General features: G+C 40.2%; 1 protein-coding gene across 5 annotated transcripts; it reads right to left on the reverse strand.

Annotated features, from left to right (window-relative positions):
- On the reverse strand, positions 1-26,718 carry NOL8 (nucleolar protein 8). 5 transcript variants are annotated; one of them, XM_021086990.2, is made up of 17 exons: positions 26,566-26,718; positions 25,235-25,462; positions 24,567-24,629; positions 22,862-22,940; positions 21,947-22,082; positions 21,365-21,433; positions 17,663-19,519; positions 15,609-15,722; positions 15,024-15,143; positions 14,648-14,738; positions 10,854-10,992; positions 9,877-9,954; positions 5,424-5,695; positions 3,563-3,689; positions 2,604-2,674; positions 1,487-1,566; positions 1-390 (listed from the first exon to the last, which is right to left on the reverse strand). In XM_021086990.2, the coding sequence occupies exons 2-17, from the start codon at positions 25,371-25,373 to the stop codon at positions 340-342; spliced, it is 3,486 nt and encodes a 1,161-aa protein (XP_020942649.1). In that variant the 5' UTR covers positions 25,374-25,462; positions 26,566-26,718; the 3' UTR covers positions 1-339. The 5 variants fall into 5 exon arrangements, 3 of the variants coding, with proteins under 3 accessions (XP_020942649.1, XP_013851230.1, XP_020942648.1); XM_013995776.3 differs by lacking the exon at positions 26,566-26,718 and adding an exon at positions 26,434-26,477; XM_021086989.2 differs by lacking the exon at positions 26,566-26,718 and adding an exon at positions 26,339-26,477.
- Positions 26,719-26,861: the final 143 nt, after the last annotated feature.

A 26,861-nucleotide genomic window follows, 5' to 3' on the forward strand; every position in this document is an offset into this window, starting at 1 on the left:
TGAGGGTAAGGTATATTTTATACAACCATTAATATTTCAGGTATAATTCACACAAATCATTTTTAGTTATTAAAAATGAAGTACAAAGAGATTATATACAAAAAGCATTTTGAGGGACTCTTTTTTTGCTTCATTAAAAAAAAGTTCAGGTTAACTCTTATAAGTAATTAGTCAGGAAAAAAAATCCAGAGAAAAAGAAAGCAACAAGAATGATATCCACCAGATAGAATTTTGAATATTTCTTCACTCTTAATTCTTCTTAAATTATTTTCCGGATCACTCCAATTTCCACAAGTAAGACTTGTTTATATTCAGTATCAAAACTAATAAAGACCTTTATTATTTTGGTTTCAGTCTTCTTTTGGCATCTTTATGTTTCTTCCGACAGTCCTAGGAAAAAACAGAACCAAAGGCCTTTGCTAAAAGTAAAAGTAATTAATTTTTGGAGTTCCCATCATGGCGCAGTGGTTAACAAATCTGACTAGGAACCATGAGGTTGCGGGTTCGATCCCTGCCCTTGCTCAGTGGGTTAACGATCCAGCATTGCCATGAGCTGTGGTGTAGTTCACAGATTCAGCTCGGATCCCGCGTTGCTGTGGCTCTGGCGTTGGCTGGCGGGTATAGCTCCGATTAGACCCCTAGCCTGGGGACCTCCATGTGCCGCGGGAGCAGCCCAAGAAATGGCAAAAAGACAAAAAAAAAAAAAAAAAAGTAATTAACTTTCAAGGTCTTCAGTAACTATAAAGTAAAATTTAGGTTATTCAGTGTTAAGGGTTGTAGAAACCATTTTATAAGTACTCACCTGGAATGTACAGGGAATATTCAAACTTTTGGTTCTAAGTGTTTAAAATGAAGACTGTAATTCAGTCTCTCAAAAATCTCATGATTTCATGTTCCAAATGAGCATGGTCAGAACTCAGACCACTCAATCAGGCCACTCTTCAGTCTCCTTACTGCACCATAGGTGGACTGAATTAAACAATTTTTTTTTTTTAACTTTTCTTTAAGTACTGTTTATTATATACCTTTGTTCCAGCTGCAGTGGTTTATGGATATTATTTCTTCTTTTTTTTTTTTTTTTTCCTGTCTTTTCTAGGGCCGCGCCTGCTGCATATGGAGGTTCCCAGGCTAGGGGTCTAATCGGAGCTGTAGCCACTGGCCTATGCCAGAGCCACAGCAATGCGGGATCCGAGCTGCGTCTGTGACCTCACCACAGCTCATAGCAATGCTGGATCCTTAACCTGCTGAGTAAGGCCAGGGATCGAACCCGCAATCTAGTGGTTCCTAGTCAGGTTCATTAACCACTGCACCACGATGGGAACTTCTGAATTAATTTCTAACTTCCCTTCTGGGTCTATAATTCTGAGTATTTAAATCATGTCCTCTATCTTAAATTTCCCATATTTGAACACCAGGCAAATATTAATACAAAGGTAACACCATATTTATTTTAGGAGACAATTAATATGGAGATACAACTACTCACCATACGCAGGTTGTTTATTCTGGCCTCCCAAGCATTCCTGCTAATATTATTTCCCACTCCTCTCCAGAATAAGTCAGAACCTAGTAGGGGAAAATTGGGACGTTGACAAGGCAGCATTAATACTGAAACAGGGAATTACCTTGTGGCACAGTGGGTTAAGGATCTGGCATTGTCACTGCAGAGGCTTGGGTCACTGCTGTGGCATGGAATCAATCTCTGCCCTGGGAATTTCCACATGCTGCAGCATGGCCAACAAACAAACAAAAAACACAGACAACATTCTAGTGCTGGCATTATCAAGCTAGTTAAGACCACCTCCCCCAACTTAAATTAATTTTTAAAAATACGTTTTCTTTATAAAATGAAAATGTAGAATTGCTAGGATATGACTGTTTATAAACCATTTACGGAGTTCCTGTCATGGCTCAGCGGTTAATGAACCCGACTAGAATCCATGAGGATGTGGGTTCAATCCCTGGCCTCGCTCAGTGGGTTAAGGATCTGGCATTGCCATGAGCTGTGGTGTAAGTCACAGACGCAGCTCGGATCCTGTGTTGCTGTGGCTGTGGTGTTGGACTCCTAGCCTGGGAACCTCCATATGCGCCAGTGCAGCCCTAAAAGACAAGAAGACCAAAAATAAATAAATAAATAAATAAACCATTTACTGTTAGTCAGTCTGGTTTGGTTTCTGTTTGTGTTACACATAAGAAATGAGTTCATCAAGAGCCTCAGAATTTTCATGTGAGTTTTTTGGTTTGTCTGTCTATTTATCTATCTTCTTTTCCAGATTATTTTCCATTACAGATTATTATCAATATTGAGTATAGTTCATGTGAACTAAAAACTTAAGGAGTTTTGTATGTCTAGCATCTCAACAAGTGCCTGGAACAAAACAAGCCCTTTCTAATGATAGCAAAAGAGTGAGGGAGGTGATGGGTGTGCCTCCAGAGCTTTACAAATCAACATGCATTAACAGAGGGGGCTAAAGCACATGACATTGCAAAGGATCAGAGTTTTCCCCAATCATTGCTTGGATGCATGTTAATATATCAGAATGCACCATGCAACAATAGCTGTACTATTACCTGTTCTACACTAACCCAAAAAATTGACTTACCATGGAGTCTCTCATCATTCTTAGAGAAAAAGAAAAATCTAGTGGTTTCTTTCTCAGGTAACGATACTTCTCTGTGGTAAAAGAAAGAGAGGAAGAGAGAAAACTGACCACTTAATTTCAATATTTAAGAAATGTTTACCTTGCAAATATAAATGAACTACTCCTTAAATATATGTGCTTTGTGTTTTGCTCGTTTCCCCCCCGTGTTAAAGTGACACCACCCTTTCTCTATTCAACAGTCTTCTCTTCTACCTGAGGAGAAGTCTTTGGTAACAGAGATTTGTCCAAAGACAAGCTTTGGTAACAGAGACCTGCTTATTAAAGACAAAACTCTGGAGTTCCCATCATGGTTCATTGGTTAACGAATCTGACTAGGAACCATGAGGTTGCGGGTTCAATCCCTGGCCTTGCCCAGTGGGTTAAGGATCCGGCATTGCCGTGAGCTGTGGCGTAGGTCACAGACTCGGCTTGGATCCCAATTTGCCATGGCTCTGGCATAGGCCAGCGGCTACAGCTCCGATTGGACCCCTAGCCTGCGAACTTCCATGTGCCGAGGGAGCAGCCCAAGAAATGGCAAAAAGACAAAAAAAAAAAAAAAGACAAACTCTATCTTTCCCATACTGATTACTGATACTCTCACTCCCCATTGCTACCAGTTTGCCAGTGTTTCTTATGGGGCAGCAGCCAACCAGTTGCAGCATCCTCTTTCCAGACCAAGGATTTCAGTGGCAAGCTTTCTTCTCTGCGCACATCATATCCCCCGCCCAGTTCTATCCGAATCTTAAGGGAAAGGAAACAAGCCCTCAATTTCAAAAAGGCTATAGAACTCTCTAAAGGAGCCAAAAAAAGAAAATTATCTTGAGAAGTTAAGCTTAGATACTCCAATAACATTTCTAAAGCATGTCTAACTCAGATTTTATAAATTATGAAATACACCTGCACAGAAACACATTACTTACTCAGGGTTGGGCTTTTTGTCATCTGTTTCTTCAGTAACATCTTCTTCTTCTGAACTGCTGTCCTGGAAACGAGGGTCTCCCTGCCAGGAAATCTTCCCAGGTTTCACTGTCTCAACTCTATAGGTCTCTATATCATCATGACAATAAAAGATGACAGAATTATAACCTAATGATCAAGTATTTCAGAACACACTCATTTAATTACTTTCACCATGCACACATATTTCTAAATTTTGAATATTTTTAATCATTAATTCAAAATATATAGTACCTTTTGAGTTTCAAAATACATTTTTAGATTTTCAAATATAAAGAAACTATTATATTTTTTGGCATTGCTAGGGTATCTAATAAGGAATATAGTAGTACTATGCAAAGATATAAAAACTCAAGATTTATAAATGAGCAACACAATTTAAAAGAAAAAACAAAGTAAGTATGGCATCTGTGCTAGCGTGAGAAGCCTAAACTATAACAAGATGCAGTAAAACCAGGTTGCCCTCCTGGTTTCATAAATGAAAAAAAGGAACAGACATTTCAATTCCAAAACCTCTTTCTAAAACTGCCAAAAAAAAATTGCTTCTGCTTAAGATGTGGATGATTACCTTGCAAGTCCTCAAAATTCCCAAAGTACATAAAACACATCTCCCAAGGTGCTGAGGTGTCTTGGTACTCATCTCAAGATCAATTTCTCATACTAGGCTCTCAAAGTTGTAAGAATTAAAGACAATATGTATATCATACCAACTCTACTCAACAGGTTAGGACTGACCTTGATACTCATTTGGACAACACAGGCAAGAAAATGAAGTAAGCCAGAGCACATGGTATCTTATTTAGAACAATTTTGGAAAAAGTACTAGATTGCTGTACCTCATTCTGGAGCACCACAAAGCTGGCCTTTAATACTTACCTGCTCAACACATGAAGTGTATCTTAACCACTGATTTTTAAAGTAGAACTTAATGTAGTTAGATGTGTATGTATTCTCCTTTTTAGGTATATCATGCTTTTTACAAAGAACTTCCATAAAACTTACACTTCTACCTTAAACACCAGGTGAGGAGTAACTTCTTAAGGAGCAGGTGTTTTTTGTTATTATTGTCATTGTTGTTTTTAGCCATGCCAGTGGCATACATGAGTTCCACAGTCAGGGATCAAACCCATGCTATAGCTGTAACCAGAGCCACAGCAGTGACAACACTGAACCCCCAACACTCTGAACCACTAGGGAACTCTGGAACAGGTGTTTTTAACTTTTGGACCATGCAGGACTTCAGAGGTAAACCTCTTGAAATGGAATGAAAAATTGTACACACTGGTGCTAATACTTCTCTCTAGGTTCTGGCAAATTTCCAAGGATAAATTTGAAACAACTGGTATATTGATGACACAGTCTATCAGTACAGAGCCAGGGTTACCTATTTCTTCCTTTCTCCTACCATATAGTACTGGCTTTCCCAAAGTCCTGGCTTTTCCAACTGTATCCAAGATACAAAGGTATTTTCTTTTCTTTTCTTTCTTTTTTTTCCTTTTGGCCATGATGGTGGCACAAGGAAGTTCCTGGGCAAGGGACTTAACCCATGCCACAGCAGTGACCTGCGTTGTAGCACTGACAGTGCCAGATCCTTATCCAGCTGCACCACAAGAGAATTCCACAAAGCTGTTTAAATACCTGTGTTCAACATAGCTCCAGGCACACTACATTTATGGTCATGTAATGTTGACTGTAATACTATAATACTGTTTATCTACATAAAAGAAAGAATCCGTTCTTCAGTTAATGTGAAATCATTACATTTATAGTACAATCAATCAAGTTCAAACTGCCTGAAATGAAATAGTTTAAAAAAAAAAATACCTTCCTTTACATCTTTAGCATCTGAATCAAAAAAGGAGAATGTGAACCCTTCAGGCTGCTCATCCTCCATGATCAAAGCTGCAGGATCCTGGGCTTCCTCAGCTTTTTCTCCACCAGAGTCCTCATTCCAGGCTGTGCTGTCTCTTTTTTCACTGGTATCTTTTGCAGTTTGGAATATTTGTTTTAAATCCACAGATATGTTATAATACATTTCTTTGGACACCTCAGGTAGCTTCTCAGCTTCTTCCCTTTTCTTCTTTCGTTTTGCTTTACTGCATCAACAGAGACAGGTGCATCACACACACACACACACACCCACACATCAATTTTTGGAAAATTTCTAGAAATTGGCAAAGAAAAACACCTTGGACCTTGGATAACTTTAGTCCTATCCTTTAAACAACCAAGAGGATCCATGTATAAAACTCATAAAGGCAGAACATTGATGGAAAACCTTTTTTTAGACAAAAACTATTTCAAACAGTTCCAACTATTACACATGAATCATATTCTCCTGTCCCTTACCTTCTTTTTTTTTTTGGTCTTTTTGTCTTTTGTTGTTGTTGCTATTTCTTGGGCCGCTCCCGCGGCATATGGAGGTTCCCAGGCTAGGGGTCGAATCGGAGCTGTAGCCACCAGCCTACGCCAGAGCCACAGCAATGCGGGATCCGAGCCGCGTCTGCAACCTACACCACAGCTCACGGCAACGCCGGATCGTTAACCCACTGAGCAAGGGCAGGGACCGAACCCGCAACCTCATGGTTCCTAGTCGGATTCGTTAACCACTGCGCCACGAAGGGAACTCCCCTTACCTTCTATTATGTTTCAGAAATTACATCTAAGATACTACCTATGATTAAGAAAATCATTTAGCCACTATGGGCCTCAGTGTCCTCATTTGAAAAATGAACCTGTTAGGATAGAAAGCCCAGAATTCAACCCACGCACCTACAGCCAACTCATCTATGACAAAGGACGCAAGAATATACAATGGAGCAAAGACAGCTCCTTCACTGAGCGGTGCTGGGAAAACTGGACAGCCACGTGGAAAAGAATGAAATTAGAACACTCCCTAACACCACACGCAAAAGTAACCTCAAAATGGATTAAAGACCTAGATATAAGACCAGACACTGTAAAACACTCAGAGGAAAACATAGGCCAAACACTCTCTGACATATAAACAACCGCAACATCTTCGCAGATCCACCTCTTAGAGTATCGACAATAAAAACAAAAATAAACAAATGGGACCTAATCAAACTTCAAAGTTTCTGCACAGCAAAGGAAACCCGAAACAAAACGAAAAGACAACCCACAGAGGGGGAGAAAATCTGTGCAAATGAATCGACTGACAGGGGATCCATCTCCAAAATTTATAAACACCTTCTGCAGCTCCACACCAAAAAAACAAACAACCCCATCCAAAAATGGGCAGAGGATCTAAACAGACAGTTCTCCAAGGAAGACATACGGATGGCCAAAAAACACATGCAAAGATGCTCAACATCACTCATTCTTAGAGAAATGCAAATCAAAACCACGATGAGGTACCACCTTACACCAGCCAGAATGGCCATCATCCAAAAGTCTACAAACAATTAAGTGCTAGTACACTGCTGGTGGGAATGTAAACGGGTGCAACCACTGTGGAAAACAGTATGGAGATTCCTCAGAAAACTAAACACAGAATGACCATTTGATCCAGCAATCCCACTCTTGGGCATCTACCCAGAGAAAACCATGACACGAAAAGACACATGTACTCCAATGTTCATTGCAGCACTATTTGCAACAGCCAAGACATGGACACAGCCTAAATGTCCATCGACAGAGGAGTGGATCAAGAAGATGTGGTGCATATACACAATGCAATATTACTCAGCCATTACAAGGAACGAAATACTGGCATTTGTAGCAACATGGATGGACCTAGAAATTATCATGCTACGTGAAGTCAGTCAGACAATGAGACACCAACATCAAATGCTTTCACTGACATGTGGAATCTGAAAAAAGGACACAATGAACTTCTTTGCAGAACAGATGCTGACTCACAGACACTGGAAAATCTTATGGTCTCCGGAGGAGACAGTTTGGGGGATGGGGGGATATGCTTGGGCTGTGGGATGGAAATCCTGTGAAATTGGATTGTGATGATCATTATACAACTACAGATGTGATAAATTCATTGAGTAATAAATAGAAAATTAATTAAAAAAAAAAGAAAACTGAACCTGTTAAACTATATGACCTTTAAGACCTTTTCAAATTTAAGATTCTACAAGTTTTATGACATTGGCATTAAAAGACTTAGTCATAATTCCGTTTTAGAAAAGCATAATAAATGTACTAAGTCTAATCTCTTTTGGAATGAAATTTTTCTATTACCATCAACTTGCTCTATATTTAGGAATGTTTTTCTCTTTGATCTTAGACCAAGAGTTACATGACACTCTCCAACATTGAGTTTTTTGCTAATAAAAGATTAAATTCCTTTTTTGTTTGCATTTACTGTATTTATTAGATCAAATATTCTAACTGTATTATTTATAATAACAATGCCCTAAATGATCATCTTATTGGTAGAGGCTTCTTCACAGAGAGAAACTTTTAATACTTCAATAAACCCGTGCCTAGAATTTAAGGCAGCTATGCCTTCTATAAAACCGAGCTCTATAAAAAATGACGTTCTTTAGACAATTCCAAGTAATTATCACTGGACCACGATGTGTTGGCTTTTTGTTGTTTTGTTTTGTTTTGGCCTCGCCTGTGGCATGTAGAAGTTCCCAGGCCAGAGATCAATCCCATATGACAGCAGTGACCTGAGCCAAAGCAGTGACCATGCTAGATCCTTAACCTGTCCCACAAGAAAACTCCTGTGGTAGTTTTAGAAGTGGTCCAATGGTCTTTCAATATGTCTTTTTTTTTTTTCTGCTGTAGCTGCACCTGCAGAATATGGAATTCCCTAGGTTAGGGGTCGAATTGGAGCTATAGCTGCAGCCTATGCCACAGCCAAGGCAACACTGGATACTTAACCCACTGATCAAAGCCAGAGATTGAAACTGCATCTTCATGAGGGACACTATGTTAGGTCCTTAACCCATTCAGCCACAACAGGAACTCTGATTCTTCTTTCTTTAAGAGGTGGAAATTAATACCCCCACCCCTGAGTGTGGGCTGTACTTAATGACCTCTTATAAGGAACAGAATAAAACAGATGTGATGGTGTGTGACTACTGAGACAATGGTTATAGAATGTACTGTGTCTTTCTCCTTCCTCTCTCCCCCCTTCTGGATCGCTGGCTTTGAGAGAAGCCAGATACCATGCTGTGAGGGCACTCAAACAGCCAAATGGAGAGGCCAACAGGGCAAGGAACTGAGGCTTCTTGCCAACAGCCAAGTGTGTGATCCATCTTAAAAGCAGGCCACAAGCTTTTAGAGATTTTATCCCTAGGGCAAACTCTTGTGAGCCCCTGAGCCAGAATTACCTAGTAAAGTGCTCCCAAAGTCCTCAAATTGAGACCTAATAAATATTTCTGCTCTGTAAGGCAGAAGGTTTAGCACCAGCCACTTTTGTTAATACGGGAAGTAGAAAATGTACTCATGGTAGCATCTTACATGGATATGATACAATTATCAAATTTAAAAGATTAGTATCAGAACACTGCTATTATCTAAACACAGATTCTGTTCTCATTTCACCAGTTTCTCTACAAATATCTTTTTTGTTCCAGGATCTTATTCAGGATACCACTTTTGCCTTTAGTGATTTTAATAGTAGGAAAATGAAGGAATTAAAGTAGGCAAAGTTACCAGTTGCTCCAAATACTTGCCCTATTTAGCAAACTGATGGTGTGTCTACAGGAAACAGAAGCACTGCCATACTAGAGTAGTGCAGTGGATTGAATGATTGCCCCCAGAAAGATAAGTCTAGGTCCCAATTCCTGGAACCTGTGAAAATTATCTTTTTTTGGAAAAAAAGTTCTTTGTTATTGAGATAGAGATTTTGTAAGGAAGAGATTATCCAGGCAGGGCCTAAATGGAATCACAAGTGTCTTTACAAGAGGAGGCCATGAGAAGATGGAGGCAGAGGCTGAAGTCATATCACCACATGCCAAGGAGTACTACGGATTGCCCGCAGTCACCTGAAGCTAAGAGAGAAGGCTAAAATGGATTTTTCCCCCCTAAACCTCTAGAAGGAATACAGCTCTTCCAATAATCTGGACTCCAGACTCCTAACTTCTAGAACTGTGAGAATACAAGATTCCTTTGTCAAAAGGAAGACACTCTCTACCATATCGATAGTTCCTCTAACTTTCCCCACTCTCTGTTCTAACCTAAATAGAATGGGAATAAATGAATGTAATATTGGTTACTATCTACTTTTCTCAACTTTCTGAAATGAGATTAATACATATTAACCTGCTACTAAAAGCAGTAGCCTAATTACCTTTCTTTTGGTTTATCATCTTTCTTTCTTTCATAGGTAGCATGGTCATGCCTTGTTGGATCATAATGTATGACATCCCTGTGTAAAAAAAGAGTGATAAGTTGGAAGAGATAAATCAGAACATTAATGCAAAAAACAAGTAGCAAATTACAATTCAATGCCAAGGTAATTCCGCTTTTTGGGTAAGACAAAGCCACATAATATCAAAGAAGTTTATCAGGAGCTCCTTAGAAGCAACCGTATTTTAAATTATCGAGTTTTGAGTTTCCCTGGATCTTTAAAAATGCTTAATATTATTTTAAACATACTAAAATATATGTAGAAAAAATGATATGCTATTGGATTTGCATAAAATATTTCGGTGGGAAAAGTTGGTGGAAGTGAGCAAAGGTATAGAAAACTGGTCAAATGTTGGTGACTGTAGAAGCTAGGTGATAGTGCACAGGGATTTCATTAAATTAGTCTCTAAATTATATGTTTGAAAATTTCCCTAATAAATGGTTACACATATTAATATTTAAATTTCTGTCTAATTGTTTCACTTATTATACAGAAATAATTTAAGATTAGCCACTTGAGGTGAATCATTAGGTCAAAGATAAGTTCAATTTTAAGGGTCTAATATATAGTGCTGTTTTCCCCAGGAAATTTTTTTATGTGTGTCTTTATAGGGCTGCACCCGCAGCATATGGAGGTTCCCAGGCTAGGGGTCTATTCAGAGCTGTAGCTGCTGGCCTACACCACAGCCACAGCAATGCAAGATCCGAGCCGTGTCTGCAACTTAGACCACAGCTCATGGCAATGCCAGACCCTTAACCCACTGTGCGAGGCCAGGGATCAAACCTGCAACCTCATGGTTCCTAGTCAGATTCATTTTCGCTGCTCCACGATGGGAACTCCTTCCCCAGGAAGCTTAAAATGGCCTAGTTTTGTGGGAAAGGAAAAGAGGATGGAAAAGGATGAAACATAAACCATACTTAAATTTCTTAGCAGCTACTGATCCTTTGCTTGTAGAACTGCTTACGTTGATGTGCAAAACACTTTGCACAATATTCAGGGCTTTCAACTTTTCTGCAGCAATCTCTTCCTCCGCAGCAGTCTTCGTTTCACTTGTGTCTTAGAGGGAAGAGGATGATTAGTAATCTCTCGGCAAACATAACTTGAGAAGTCTCAATCATCAAATATTTATCAAGCACCTAAACATGTGCAAAGCACATTAAGAAAAGAAGAGAAAGTCCCCTTGTGGGACAGAGGGTTAAGAACCTGGCACTGCCGAGGCTGTGACACAAGTCACAACTGTGGATCGGGTTTGATCCCTGGCCTGGGAACTTCTACATGTTGCAGGCGTAGCCAAAAAAAAAAGAAGAAAAGTTAAACCTTGTTTTGCTAACTTCCCTATCCCCAAGAACTCCAACGTCTTTTTTTTTTTTTTTTTTTTTTAAGGTTTGCATCTGCAGCATACAGAAGTTTCCGGGCTAGGGGTTGAATCGGAGCTGCAGCTGCCAGCCACAGCCACATGGGAATCAAGCCGTATCTGCGACCTACACTATAGCTGTGGCAACGCCAGATCCTTAACCCCCTGAGCACGGCCAGGGATCAAACCGGTACCCTCACAGAGACAAGTCAGGTTCTTAACCTGCTGAGCCACAATGGGAACTCTGAGACCCCCAGTATTTTTAGTGAACCTAGAAATTGCATGACCAACAGACAAAATTCCTATTTTTCTTTGTAATAATAAAAATGAAATCTGAATTTGGTGGCTATTCAGTGGTAAGTATAGAAGTTTGTAAGATAAAGATTGACAAATGTAATAGAGCACGATACCAATTACAAAACGAAAGTGATTACAGATTCCTTGATCTTTTTTAACTTTCTAAAAATTAAATTACATGTAAATCAAAAAATGAAAGAGAGTGAAAGATGGTAATTTTAGTAATTAATATGATATGCTAGTAGACCATTGCTTTAGCCTTTAGTTTCAATCAGTCATAAGTACTGAAGGAAGAGAACCTATACACAGGGTATCATGGAAACATACAAGCTGTTATCCTTAACTATGAGAAAGAGACAAGTATCAGAGAACAAAGTTAAACATTAAACAGTTAGTTTGGATTACAGCTAGAAATACAAGTGAAGTCTAACCCTCAAAGACCTTTCCAAATTACTGTAGGATTATAAACAACCGAGTAGCAGAAGCTAGAATAAAGTGCTGATTTTTATTAAGTTCTCTATAGAGATGACCCAAAAAGTTTCTAAGGGTTCAAAAGAGGTAGAGATTATATTCAACTGAATGAAGAAAAGCCTCGCATACCAGGTGAAGTCTAAGGGCAGACAAACAAAGGAGACCCCCCCGACCCAGGAGGAGGAGAGCATGCCAGGATAGGAAATGAACACATAGGTTGAAATAGGAAAGGGCGAAGAGTTTACACTGCATTCGGCTAAACCGTATGAAACTGCTAATATTTAACAACTTTTGACTTTGTAAAATGGCAATTTCAGAGTTCCTATGGTGGGTCAGTGGATTAAGAACCCCACTATTATCCATGAGGATGTGGGTTGGATCCCTGGCCCCACTCACTGGGTTAAGGATCTGGCGTTGCTGCAAGCTGTGGCTTACGTCGCAGACTTGGCCTAGATTTGGTGTTGCCAAGACTGCAGCTCCAATTTGACCCCTCACCTGGGAATTTCCATATGCCACAGGTGTGGCCCTAAAAAGAAAAAAAAAGAAGAAAAACCACAATTTCAATTTTACCCTATTGCCCATTAGGAAGTAGAATATAATGCTAGAAAGTTCAAGGTATTTGGAGGGTGGCTTACCTATAGGACACTTTTTGTGCAATTTGCAAAAAATTCAGCATCAAATTTTGTGAAGGAAAGAAACAAAAGACAGAGGTTCTGTGTCTGACTGCTCTAAGAATGGAAGTGCCGTCTACAGAAACAGAAGCGGCCAGAGTAGCTAAGAGTAATTCACTTTGGAATTTGCTGAATTTTAACACAGGCTCAGGAACACATGTGAGAAATACCCATCAGGCATTGAGGAAAGAGTAATTAGGAGCTCAGGGCAACAGTCAGTAGCAAAGATGACTCACATTTGGAAAATACTGATGTACAAAAGAAGGCTACAGCCACAGGGACTTAACAGAACCTTAGGAAGAGCAAAGGGAAAATCAGAGACCAAGAATTAAGAAGAAAACAAGGAAGTTATATGCAAATGAAAGCAAAGGGAAGAGACGTTTTAAAAAGGGTGATCAACAGTAACAAATGCTACAGGCATTTGAAGGTTGAAGAGGAGGAAGCGTGATAAGATGGCACTGCACTTGGTGAAGTGGTTAGGCCCAGCTTTGAGGGAACACATACTAAAGAGCTGTAAAGAGACAGACAAAAGTGGCATAAGTTAGAAAGAACCGCTATATATGTAGCTTCTAGGTTATTCCTGAGGTTCTGTCCACTCCTATATTTTCAACACGAAATTCTGAGAAGCTCTAAAACATAAGTTGGTGTGGATCCTTGAGAATATTCTCAACACTGGTTTTCAGAAATGTACAATATGCATAATCACCTCTAGAGATTATATTTTCAATAAAAAGCCAACTGCTTCTAAATCAGGTACAATTTACAATTTACTTTTTCAATTCCAGTTTAAAACTGAAAAAAAGATGGGAGTGGCAACTTGAAAACTGGCAGAGTTGAAGGAATGGCTTTTTGGACCTGAGAGACCTAATTATGTCTGAAGAAAGAGGAAAGAGATGCAAGAAAGGGAAAGTTTGAAGATGCATGTGAGAAAGGAAGTAACAGGAGGTATGCATGGGGAAGAGTAAGAAGCTCAACTCAGTATGAAGGAAAAAAGGACAGAGAAGTTCTGAGATTGAAAAGGAAAGCAGGGGAGTTCCCATCATGGCTCAGTAGAAACAAATCTGACTAGTATCCATGAGGATGCAGGTTCAATCTCTGGCCTCACTCAGTGGGTTAAGGATCTGGCATTGTTGGGAGCTGTGGTGTAGGTCACAGATACAGCTCAGATCTGTCATTGCTGTGGCTGTGGCCTGGGCCAGTAGCTGCAGGTCCGATTTGACTCCTAGCCTGGGAACTTCCATAGGCTTCAGTTGCGGCCCTAAAAAAAAAGGAAAGCAGGGAGCTCACTTCAGGTGTCCACCTTCTTGGTCTAGTAGGAAGTCAGGTCTTTTGCAAAGGATAAAGCAGATTTTGTAGAGGAAGTTTGGAAACACTGCTGTGAAAAACATTATAAGGAAGCAAAGAATAGAATCAGGGTACTTGTATAGAATCATTGCTGTCAGATATATCCAAATAAGGATGAATTCAAGTAAAATGCCATTCAATGGTACATTGCTTTTAAAAACCTGCACCAGGCACGCACACTGGAGGGAAGATGAATGCTTCCTTTTAGTAAGCCAAGTGAGACCTAACTGTCTTCCACAGCCTCACCAGGACCTGCAGATCTAGTGCCAGTTAAGGTCCTTCTTGAGTGCTCTCTTACACCAGGGTCAGGATGAGAGAAGACGGTATCTTTGGTGAATGCTACCTTTTCCTGTTTTTTTCTGGCAGCTTCAAATAATTAAATGTTTCAAAATAAATTACCATGTACAAACAAACTCAAGGAGTATTGAGTAAGCTAACTAGATTACAAACGCCACGATTCAGTGTCTTGGGGTACAAGAGTTTCTCCATGTGTTAAGTGAAGAAGCTAGACTAGATGACTTCTCAGGGTCCCCCAGCTCTGACATCAGGGCTCTTTGGACAATAAGGAATTTACCTTCCTGTTCCTCTTCGCTGTCACTTTCTAGAAATCGAGAGTCCATGCGAAACCTGTCATCAGTGCCAAAGTGGGACTGCAAATCCATGAGCTATAAACAAAACACAAAGACAACTAATCACCATATTCCCAAGAAACTGCTTATCATTAAGATCCTCCAAGTACACTTTCATGCTGTAAAGTTCACTATATCAACGTCTGCACAACCTCACCTACCCAGGAACCAATCACAGGATCATGGAGGACTCACTCTCAAAGAAAACACCGGGAACACTGGAGTATGGGTCTAGGTCTATCAGCATTAAGCTAGATTTAAGGACTATGTCGAAAAATAAGGACAATGTTGCAAGTTTCATTATTTTCAGTATTCACCAACCTTCTGTCCAGCTCTGCCCTCAAACTGAGGTTTAATTTTGAACCTATTGCTATCATCTTCAGAACCAGATTCATCATCACTGCTGTCGAAGAGCTTCCCAGAAGCTCTACCCATGGACTCCTGTGACACAGATAAAAGAAACATTTATTAATAACCAAGATAACCAATATTTAATTATGTAATCTTCCTCCTCACATTTAAGAAACAACCCATATGCATCCCCAAGGAAAGCAGGGGTGGTGGTTAGAATGAAAACTCCTGACTCAGTGATATCTACATGGTCCCTTGGGTCACTGAATCCAGAGGCTCTCAACGCAGCCTGGACTGGAGAGAGTTACTATATGTGAAAAACACTTTCCACAGGGTTTCACTAATCTTGATGTCTCTTTGTAGATAACATGGAGGATGGATTCACGTGGGAGAAAATCTTCAAGTCACCTGAGTCTGCATGTGTGGGAATCTAATCCAAGGCTCTGGAGGATTTTACGTTCAGCCCAGGAGTTGTGTGCAGGTCTTGGTATGCAAAAGTAGAAATGGATCTGTAAAAGTAGTGGAATGCCCACATCGACATTCTAAATTTCTTACTTTCACCGGTTCCTCTTCTGGCTGGCTTTGCTCCTGAGTGGATGTCTCTTCTGTTTCACTTTCACTGTTGGAACCAAAGATGATATGCGTCGGCTTGTCCTCTGGATGACCATCCTAGAGTGGTCATCAAAAGCATTACAACTTAAAACATCCCTCATCTTCTCCTGCCGAGCCCACTTCCCATCCTGTTTTCTTATTCTGCAAATGCTGCCATCATCCCAATATGGAAACTTAGGATTTCTCTTCCTTGCTTTTTCTTTTTTCTTTTTTTTTTTTTTTTTTTGGTCTTTCGAGGTCTGCACCTGCAGCACATGGAGGTTCCCAGGCTAGGGGTCCAGTAAGAGCTGCAGCCACCAGCCTACACCACAGCCACAGCAATGTGGGATCCAAGATGCGTCTGCAACCTACACCACAGCTCACGGCAACGCCGGATTCTTAACCCACTAAGCAAGGCCAGGGATCAAACCTGCAACCTCCTGGTTCCTAATCGGACTTGTTTCTGCTGTGCCATGACGGGAACTCCTTCTCTTCCTTTCTATATCCAGTTGATTACCAAGTGGATAATCCAGTTGGACCTTCTTGATATTTTGTTTTATTTTTGGCTACACCTGCGGCCTTTAGAAGATCCCGGGCCCAGGGCGAACCCCTGCCATAGTAGCAACCTAAGCTGCTACAGTGACAATGCCAGATCCTTAACTTGCTATGCCTGGGGGAACTTCCCTTCTTGGTACTGTATATCCCCACTGCACTGCCTTGGTTTTGGCTCAAGATGTCCCACAGGCTGACCTGTCCCTGTTCCCATATTTGTCCTATTTGATTTGTTGTTCTCATCATGTCCTAAATGATCTTTCCCAAAGAGAAGTTGGCAACCTTTTTCTGTCAAGGGCCAGAGAGTAAACATTTCAGGATTTGCAGGCCACATGGTTTTGGTTCTGTATTCTTCTTTTTACAAATACTTTAAAAATGTGAAAACCATTCTTAGTTTGGAGGCTCTACCAAAAAAGGCTGTGGGCTAGATGGCCTGTGAGTTCTAGTTTGCCAACTCCTTTTCCAGTACATACGTAACTCATCTTCATTCCCTTGCTTCAAATTCTTCAGTCTTCTCATAGCCTTAAGAATAATGACCAGGAGTTCCCATCATGGCTCAACAGAAACAAATCCAACTAGGAACCATGAGGTGGTGGGTTCGATCCCTGGCGTTGCTCAGTGGGTTAAGGATCTGGTTTTGCAGTGAGCTTTGGTTTAGGTCACAGGTGTGGCTTGGATCCTGCGTTGCTATAGCTGTGGTATAGGCCAGCAGCTGTAGCTCCAATTAGACACCCTAGCCTGGGAACCTCCATATGCCACAGGTATGGCCCTAAAAAGCAAAAAAGACCAGCCCGTGTCACCTCTTTACAACTCACCCCTAATTACCCCTCTTGTCTCATTTCTCACCACCTTGTACTTTGTAATTTAGTCACACTGACTGCAAATATTCAACTTTGTACAAACTGCTCCTTTATCCTGGAATGCCTTAGTGCATTTCCTCTCATTTCTTATGCTTTTACCTCAGCCAGACCAATACTCACTGATTCTTTCACACTAGACTCAGTTCAGTTGAGGAAGTACCCCCCACACAAATTCGTGTGCCTCCTGTGTGCTGCCAGGGCACAGAAGCGTACTTCCCTCTCATCCCATGGAACTGAACTGTGACCCTCTCTGTCTACCACACTGTGAGCCAGTACCTGAGGCAGGGACAGTGATCCTTTCTATAAATCTAGCACTTGCTGTGAAGGTCTGGAACCTTATAGGGAATTAAAAATTCTTGACAAAAAGAATAAAGACTCATTACAGTAAATCTTCCTAAGTGATTTATATGTAAATTCAGATGTACTAGGACACATCACTTAACTACAGTTCCAGCTGCTAAAGTGGTATCTTTCCCGATATACTAAAGATACAAGGACACAAAACACAAACGTTCAGGTCTAAAGAAAGGGGACTGCCTACCTTTCTGGGAAAGAAATGCTGGACCTGGAGTTTTTGTTAAATCCATAGGCTGAAAATATACTCACCAAATTTGCCAGAGCATTATGAACTAACTTTTTTTGTATTCCTTTTGCTTTCTGCCTTGCCTCTAAGGCCGCCAAACGCTTCTGATTATCTTCAGCATGCTTATCCTTAGCATTAACGTCTGATGAACTATTAAAAGGAAGTGGGAAGTTAGTTTTGTTTTCCTGAGTGTCTCTCCTGGAAAACTCTGATTTCTCAGGGGCCTTGCGGCTGCTCAAAATGGGCCTGTTTTCAGAGTCATCTCCTGACTTCCCAGTCCTGTGGCAAGAGTCCTCATCAAAGCCTCTCCTGGGAGTTTTGGCTGCAACACTTAAAGATTTCTTGTCTTCAACTGGCAACAGACTAGAAGTAGGATTTCTGCTTCTCTTTCCTGAATTGCTAGGAGACACCACCTCATGTTCCTGGCTCTCAAAAGTGGACTGCTTCTTTTGAGGTTGGATTTTGTTTGAGTCATTTGCCTTCTTTGCATGCTGGAAAGAAGTCGGTTCGCCTGATAAGTCATTAGCATACAGGGACCATTTTTCCATGGATATGCTCCTAGGAGCGTCCAATATCAAGGAATTATGATCTTTATTGTTTGAGGCAACACTCTCTTTCGAGGACTCTTTCACTGATTCCTTCCTGTAGAGACAGCCCACTCCCTTGAAAGCCTGGAATTTTGGCTTTAAGTCTTCCCTTGGTTTCTGTTTTCCACAGGTGTCCTCTTTTCCCTCTAAAAGGGAAGCCACAATCTCCTCAGGATTAATACACTGGTGGCCTTTGTGGAGGCCACCAAGAGTCCTGTGGCTTTTGGAGGCCCTGTCACGCTTGGCAGTGGTTTCCTGGCCATTACTCTCAGTATCTTCTTTTGGCGCCTCCTGGTTACTGCTAGCCAACTGTTCCAAATCAGCTAAAGTGAGAGTCACATGGACACAGTTCATCATAGTGTGATACTCCTTATCCCCTCCGGACTCGGCGGACTCTGATGCAGAATCCGCATCTTCACTGCCACTAGAGTCAGCTAGAGATTTACGACTAGGCATCTTAACTCTGTGACTGACGGCTATCTCTACATTGTTTTTTCTTTTTTGTTCTTTAATAGAATCAGAAAGATCACACTTTTTTCTATTTTTCGAAGAAGTTTTCTTGTGTATAGACTTTTCCATTTGTGAGAGTGCTATACTGTTTTTGATCTTACCAGCATTTTTGTTCCTTGTAATGATTTCATCCGTATCTCCTGAATCAGAGTCATAATCATTTCCCATAACATTATCTTCACTATCAAGGGAAGAAATGTTATTTTTGAGGCCTAAACCTATTGAAGTATGAAATTTGTGAGAATCTGATTTAAAATCATCCCTTACAACTTCAAAGGGATCATTTTCAGATTCATTTACTAAAGGCCATGTGCTTTTCTCCAAGTTTTCCTCTCTTGCGATCGTTAGTCTTAATTCATCTTCAGAATCGATATCATCATCAGACATGCTATTTCTGTTCTTGGTAGTTTCTAAGCCAGAAGTCTGAAAAAATACATTTTTAAGTATCTGACTTTCAGAATCAGATATATAGGATAATTTAGGTGTGATGGGACCATCAGGCGTTTTTTGTGCAGCCTGTTGTTTTAACCATGGTCTCTCCGTTATTCTACTGGGTTTTGGTCTAACAGCTGGAGATGCAGTGGAACCCTCATTCTTCTGCACTTTTATTATCTTCTTAGGAGGGCTATGAAAGTCAGAGAACTCTCCTCGCCGTTTCTTACTTATAGGATCATTTCCTCCTTCCAATTCCCAAGTGAGGTTGGATATAGGGTTAGCATTTGTGAAATCTTCCCCTATCTTCTTTAAGTTGTGGCAGTATTTTGATGGATCATACTTTATGATGTCACCAAGTCAAGGAACAAAACAAAAACACTAGGTTTTAGAGAAACCTATCAATCTGGTGAAGCAAAAAGAATACTATTTAATCTTGAGCAAGTCACTGACTCATCTTACTCTCAGTTTCCTACCAAACAAAATAGGGACTTCATTAGGTGATTTATCATCTCTGGAACTGAGCTTTCTATAGCATGTTCAGAGTGAAAACCAAGCAGCATCTCTATTAATTGGCAGAACTGAACTTATAGCAAACCGATTCACATTATATTCTAGGTATAGAGGCCACAAGACTCTAAGAAACCTACTCACTGAACTAATACCATAAAGCAGAGTATAGAGGGGAACCTAGGGGCTGCACAGGTAGACACTGCAAGTTGGTATCTCACACTTGAGACTGAAAAGACTTTCAAAACTTTTTGGCCATTTCTGTCTCAATACTGGCTCACCATAGACCTGGTTCTCTTAGCTCAATGACACATGTTCACATTTTATTCACTCTCTGCAGAGCATGTTATAGATCTTTCCTAAAGGATAATAACTTTTATTAGGTCTGTTTACTGCTGACATTGTCCAGAAAGATTCCAGTTAATGTCAATGTGCTGTAATGACAGCTGACATTTGCTGATTTCCAAAACATATGACTAGACCAGTATTAGATGCTTTAAGGAGTCACTCCTGAGAAGTCCCTTTTTGTTCATTTAGAAACTATGGAACACATGCCAACTATATATGAGGTGTGTCCAACAGTGTCTATTGTCTCTTGACTTCAAAATCCTCCCCTTTGCTGTCAGTGGTACCATTGGTAGGAGGCTAGAAGGTGGAGAGAAAGAAAGAAGTATTTCCCTACACTTTAGTGCTACTGGCAGGGACAGATAAACCTGCAGCTGTGGCCAGGGCTCCAAGGGCCTGAGTGGCACGTCACCATGACCAATGAAGACATAATTTTCTACTTCTCTAGCCCCAGGGTGGTAGTGGTTTGCTGTAGTTATCAATGAGCTTTTTGTTCCTTCAGCATTTTCTAAACCTATTACATGTGTTACATCTCCTTTTTAAAAAATACCTGAAATTGCATCTGCTTCCCTGACATACAACGTCATAACTAAAAGGACACAAAATACAACCTTTGCCCAGAAGTCCATGACACTAAGAATTCAAGGTCTCAGACAATCTGATTTCATTTCATTCAGAGGAACAGACATCTGGATTTGCTCATTTTAGGTTCCATACTATTTCTCTATCCACCATTCTCTTGTTTCACCCCACACTTCTACCTACTATTTTCCCCTCTCCTAGAGTCCTTCCTATCTCTTTTCTATTTTATTTTTTGGCGACACCCAAGGCATGTGGAAGCTCCCAGGCCAGGGACTGAACCCACATCACAGCTGTAATCAGAGCTACAGCAGTGATAACACTGGATCCTTAACCTGCTGAGCCATGAGGGAAATCCCTATCTCTTTTCTATTAATGTGAACTTACCCCACTTCCACTACAGCCTTCAATGACTGTGCTATGTTCCCTTCCCCTTCTTTAGTTCCTTTGGCAGTGGTTTTGAATCCTTGTCAGACGATAGGAAGGATGTATAAGTTAATAAATGCAAAGTGCTTCTTTAACAACCATCATTGTATCACTTGTATAAAACCTCATTACATTCTGTCATTATTCTCTATTTTACACATGTAGGCAGATACGTCTTACTTTGCCTAGAAATTGGGATTATAAAAACTGTCACACAAACATCTAAAGATTTACTGACAGAGGCAGTGAAATTCTAATGGTATGAAGTAAACTTTTGCAAGTATCCATCTCTGTGATAAATAATAATTTCTCTGAAAGGCTAACTGATAAGGATATTTTACGTTTATGTCGATTCTTTAGGTGAAGGACAGGTAAGACTCTTCCAAATTTACTTACGACCCAATTCTAAAAGAAAAAAAAAAGAGTATGTTTACTATATATGTCACAAATGGAAAAGATTAACCAAGTGCATAATATAACTTTAAAAAAAACTGAACTTATAGTGGGCTATGGGCCATGATTATTGTTGGGTTTCCTTTTCTGATAATGAAACATACGTTCTCAAAAAGCGTATGAAGAAAGAAGGAAAATTTGGGCAGTTATTGATCCTATATAAACCATGTAGGATGCTACACAAGTAACAGTCATTAAGAAGGCAAACTTGGGACCTGTCTGTAGGCCTTTCCACCTATGTCCCCTGGGAGACCAGCTTCCACTTAGGTTTTGATTTCTCTTTGTAAAATAGCGGGAAACTGTGCTTTCTCAAGAGTTGTAAATGCACTCTGAAGACCATGAAGCACTATTAATGCTAACTGCTTCAAAGCAAAAGAAAAGGTAACTGCTTTAAACAGGATGCTCATGGACACATGGTCTCAGGAATCCGTTCCTGGGCTACTCAGGCTACCAGCAGAGACTCACTTTGTGCCCTGGTACTTCTGTCCCTGGCACAGCTTTCACATGGAAATCCACCACTCCCATCTTTTCTAACAAGTTGGTGTTGACTGCTGTTGGTTTTTCTTTTGCTGCTTTTGCTTCTTCTCTCTCTTGAGCCAATCTGAATCAAAGAGAAAATACAAATAAAAGAGTTAAAATAAACAACCACACTATTAACAGTGCTTCTGTCTTCTTTGTTAATATTGTAAAGCTGTTTATAAGAAATCATTTAGGATGTCTCAGTTTTTCCCGTTCAACTTATATACTTTTAGTATTTATCCCTCCTTAATCCTTTCACTCTCCCTTGTGTATCTTTCAGAGCCTGATCTGCCAAGTCTGGAATATTTCTACTCTCACAGTGAAGAGAATGCAAAGTGCCAACTCAACCTTCCAATTCAAGTTCCCCCACCTTGTTTAGGCCTAGTTAACTATGCTGACCAATTTGCCTCTGGCTTGTCTCCTTTACATTCCACCTTTCAGAATGTTGTCAGATTCATGTTTCTCAGGCAGGCCTGAATAGACATTCCAAGGCGGCAGCACTGTGTGCTCACTCTGCTCTGGACGAGGGCCCCTGTCCCTGCATATAATAGGCAGTGATGTCTGCTGCATCATTACCCTGGTCACGAAGGCTCCAGCTGAAGAACAAAATCAAATTCTCACCTTTGTCACCAGAACACGCCCTCAAAACTTGTTTTAGACCTTATTTTTTTCTTGTGGCGGAAAAATCTTAAAACCCTCTTGGTTGCTCCATCTGTACATTCCTAAAACGTCTCCTACTTTGAAAGCACCCAGACTCATACAATCTTTTCTCCTTAAGAATACTTTTAGGATTTTAAGATGCTTTAATAGTTTTTACATTTCCTTGTTCTTAAAACATATGTATAATTGATCAAATCTTACCTGTGCAAAAAGCTTTCTTTTGCCAGCTGAATCTGTAGGGTTCCGCCTTTCCATTTTGTTTTATTTAAAACAGACATACCTATAAAGCAAAGAATTAGTTTCCAAGTACATGACAATGCAAAAATATTTATCAGCAGGTTTTTTACTAATTAGTTAGTACCAAGAAAACCTGTTTCATCACAAAGACCCAGAGGAAATAGAATAAAGATGATGAGACCTGCAGAGAGAAGGCTTAATTATCATTCTCATTTTGACCATGTATCAGAGGCCTTACACTCCCTATCTCCCAATGTAACTGGAAGATTTGAATGAGGCAAATGTGTAAACCATAAAGCAAAATGTGTCATGTGTAAAGTAATGTCAAGGAATCTCTAGAGAATAGCTGGCATTTATTTAACATTTATTGTTATTTCGCCAACTAAAAACCATAAAACATTAATGTAATTTTCTTAGGGTGAATCCTGTAGCACCTTCCTCTCACACTAATTATTACTGTGTAACTTGCAAACATATTAGCTACAAGCAACTAAACAGCGTTTGAACTACTATGCCCTGGTAGTTGATTTTTCTCCATATCTGCTATCAGCTTCCTTAATAATCACCACTAATAGAAATTTCTATGACGTACATACTATGCTAGGTACAAAGGTATCATTCAATTCAATCTTCACAGTAATATTATGAGGCAAATAGATAAGCAAACTGTGTCTTCTAGTTTAAGCAAACTGGGTTTTGATCATATATCAGATAAGCAATGGGTTTTCTAGTTTAAATAAACTGCCAGGTCACATGGCAGAAATGATGTGAAACATACTTGTCAAATCTGTTTCCTAACTGAATAAATCAATTTTCTTTGCAAATGAAATTACAAGAGGCCAGTGGTCCCTTTTCTCTATTATCATCTCTTCTCAGTGTCTTTTGACTTTTCAGCCTCCAAATAACTAGAATGCATTACTGAATCAGTGGCAACACAAATTATCTCCCCTTCTTTATTCATTGAAGGCCACGGTTGGCCCTTATCTTTACTAAACAACAGAGATTTAATAATTTCAAGGATATGATCTTATTGTCTTTTTTTTTTTTTTAGGGCTGCACCTGTAATATATGGAATATTCCAGGCTAAGGGTTGAATCAGAGCTAGAGCTGCTGGCCCAGTCCACAGCCACAGCAATGGGGAATCCCAGCCGCACTGTGACCTACACCACAGCTCATGGCAATACAAGATCCCTTACCCCACTGAGTGAGGCCAGGGATAAAACCTGCATCCTCATGGATACTAGTCAGGTTAGTTACCACTAAGCCAAAACGGGAGTGCCAAAGATATGATCTTATCAGGGCTTACTCTAAAGCCCTCTCTTAACAGAATTTAATGAAAAGAATTGGTTGCCTGATAAATGAACACATTGGGGAGAGGGGGGTGTGACATAATATCCAGTGAGATAGGTATACATGCAGTTTCCACCAAGGCATGGTACCTTCCCAAAATATTTGAGAATGATATTTTTGAGCAGACGCACTGGCAGTGTGTGCCCATATGTCATTCATTATGGAATGGACCTAAACCTGAATTGTAGGATGTCAGAATTCTCTTGATTGCAATTGTCCCTCTGGATGACTTAAAGGTGGCTGTTTAGATTAAGAACCAAAGTTATTCCAAATTACACAGTGACATGAACCAGTAAATAGTATAGAAAACATTCATTACATTTTTTCAGGTCTGCTTCTGCTATTCTGATGTTGACATATGCAAAGACTTTCTGTGGATTTCCTAAAAAAAAAAAAAAAAATTATTTAGTCTTCCCCATGTACTCGATATTTTGTAATAAGCTACAAATATATAGCTATAGAAATAACCATTATTTCAATTTTTTAAAATAAATAATAAATTCTTACCCAGGTAACAATGTAAAAATGATTGAGTTTATAAATAAAACTTACTCCTTCAAAGAAAAACCTTGTTTATTTTTCATTGGGTACAAAGACTACATTTTTCTAAGCATGACGATCTAAATATTCCAAAAGAAAATACATAAGAAAAAAATGTCAAGTAGTCAGTTGATTGTATGCTAATGATATTCCACTTAAAAAGATACTTACTGAATATTAGAATTTTAGTTCTGAAAACTGAAAACTACATGTTTCAGAAATTGGATGTTTAAGAATTTAGAATTTTTTTGATTTCAGAATCAACTCTGGGCATAGAGAACATCTCCAGGACACTGGTGGGGTAGGGGGTTCCTACAATAGCATCATATAATGAACTACCTATCGTTTTTAGTGTTCAGGGCGAACAGTCATCTCTGGGGGTTCCTTTATTTTGTGATATTTGAGTTACGTATGCCTTTAATTACTCACAAAGAACCATAAATTTACCTTGGTCATCTTTCCTAGTGATAATCTCCACATCAGAAACTTCTCCAAACCTGTTGAACTGATTTTGTAGGTCTCCTTCAGAAATGTTCTGGCCAAGGCCACCCACAAAAAGGCGCTTTGTTTCTTTGCTGGCTTTCATCAATGCTGGGCATACACTCAATGTGTTCCAGTGGAAAAAATAATTTTCTGTCTACAGAGAAGAGTTCTTTCCCTTATATCTTCTCAAATCTAAAACAAAACAAAACAAATTAAAATAACCCCAACCCCAACCCTTTTCCCTGAACCTTCTATATCAAACCAGTTGCCTGGACATGTGTTTCATTTCCTATTTTACTGCTTTCAAATTTTATCCCTGGAGACTGTTGAAGCCCTCCATGAATGCATTTTGGAACAGCACCTCAACATAGACACAAGTACAGGCAATTATTTTCCCTCTAAATGATCACAATATTATACCCTTCTTTTTACTTGTCCATATTGTTAGGTGTTTTTCCTTTATTCATTCATACATTCATTTATTCATTTTAACAAACGCTGCCAGGAATGGGATGGGGCAGGTTAATACCCCATAGTGCTATGAGAGGCAGGCAAAAGTACTGCAATACTATGTCACAATAGAAATATCTACAGTGTTGTTCAGGCACACAAAGAGCAATTGATACCGCTAACATAGTTTTGTTTTTTTTTTTTTTTTTTAAGGCACTATGTGCCAGCGTTGTATGAAGCAGTTTGCAGGCATTTGGTTTTCAGATTATCAGGGTAAGTGAAGTCACTTTCCGAATGCCATTCAGAGAATTAGCTGTGAAGCCAGGATTATAATCCAAGTGTAATTTCAGAACCTGTAATTCTTAACACTATACTAGGGAGGTTGTTGGATCAGAAGCGACTCGGAAACTCTTCTGTGATTTGAGGCCCGTCGTGAGATCTCCAATTCAGTTTAGGACCCGGCAGCCTCAGCTCCCAGCCGGCTCCTCCTTCCAAACTGACAGTCTCCTCCCCAAAGACCCCAAAACAGCGCCCAAGAGCCCAGAGCATGGCTCCGGTCTGGGCACGAGCCGGCAGCCATCTACAATTTACTGGTAGCTTCCGCCGCCCCCAACCTACCCGCCCTAGCCTCCTTCCTCTGAGAACAAAAGGCGAGCAGAGAGAAGGTAGGCCAGTTTGTCCCGTGACATCGCTTGCCCCGACCCACTCCTCACCACTTCGTCCTCTACGTCGAGCGCTGCTTAGGGCCCTGACTTCTAGTCACGTGTCCCAACAAGTGCCATCTCTCTTCCTTCCTCCTCTATTTCCAACCCAGCATCTTAAGGTTCCATTACAAAACTCAGTACCCCAGTGCTCTTTATTTCGTCTGCAGTCTTCTGAGCGACCTCGATGCCTGTCACCCTGCGTCAACCTCTGCAAAAGACCCCAAACTAAAATTCCCTAATTCACACTAAAGAGGGTCATCGCTTTGTGTTCTCCTGGATGAAGTCGGCGGAAGTGGGGCAGGGGAGAAAAATACAGAGGCTCTCGGTTCCAGCACTCCCGGAACCTCCTCTTCTGTGACGTAGGCATCCTCGTTGCTTCCAGCCGCCTCTGGGTCGGGGGTGGACAGCAGCATCCTTGGCCTTCGGGTTAGAGGGAA

This window comes from Sus scrofa, chromosome 3, assembly GCF_054392235.1.
Source record: "Sus scrofa isolate SSC_HxYL_T2T_F1_AM1 chromosome 3, Sscrofa_HxYL_maternal_Yorkshire_Landrace_v2.0, whole genome shotgun sequence".
Lineage (NCBI taxonomy): Eukaryota > Metazoa > Chordata > Mammalia > Artiodactyla > Suidae > Sus > Sus scrofa.

Coding starts and splice junctions, on each gene's coding strand:
- NOL8 (XM_021086990.2), bottom strand. CDS start 25,373: ATGAAAGCCAGCAAAGAAACAAAGCGCCTTTTTGTGGGTGGCCTTGGC. Junction 19,520..21,364: donor AGAATCGACATAAACGTAAA/ATATCCTTATCA, acceptor TGACTTGGTGAC/ATCATAAAGTATGATCCATC. Junction 391..1,486: donor GAATAAACAACCTGCGTATG/GTGAGTAGTTGT, acceptor GTTTTTTCCTAG/GACTGTCGGAAGAAACATAA.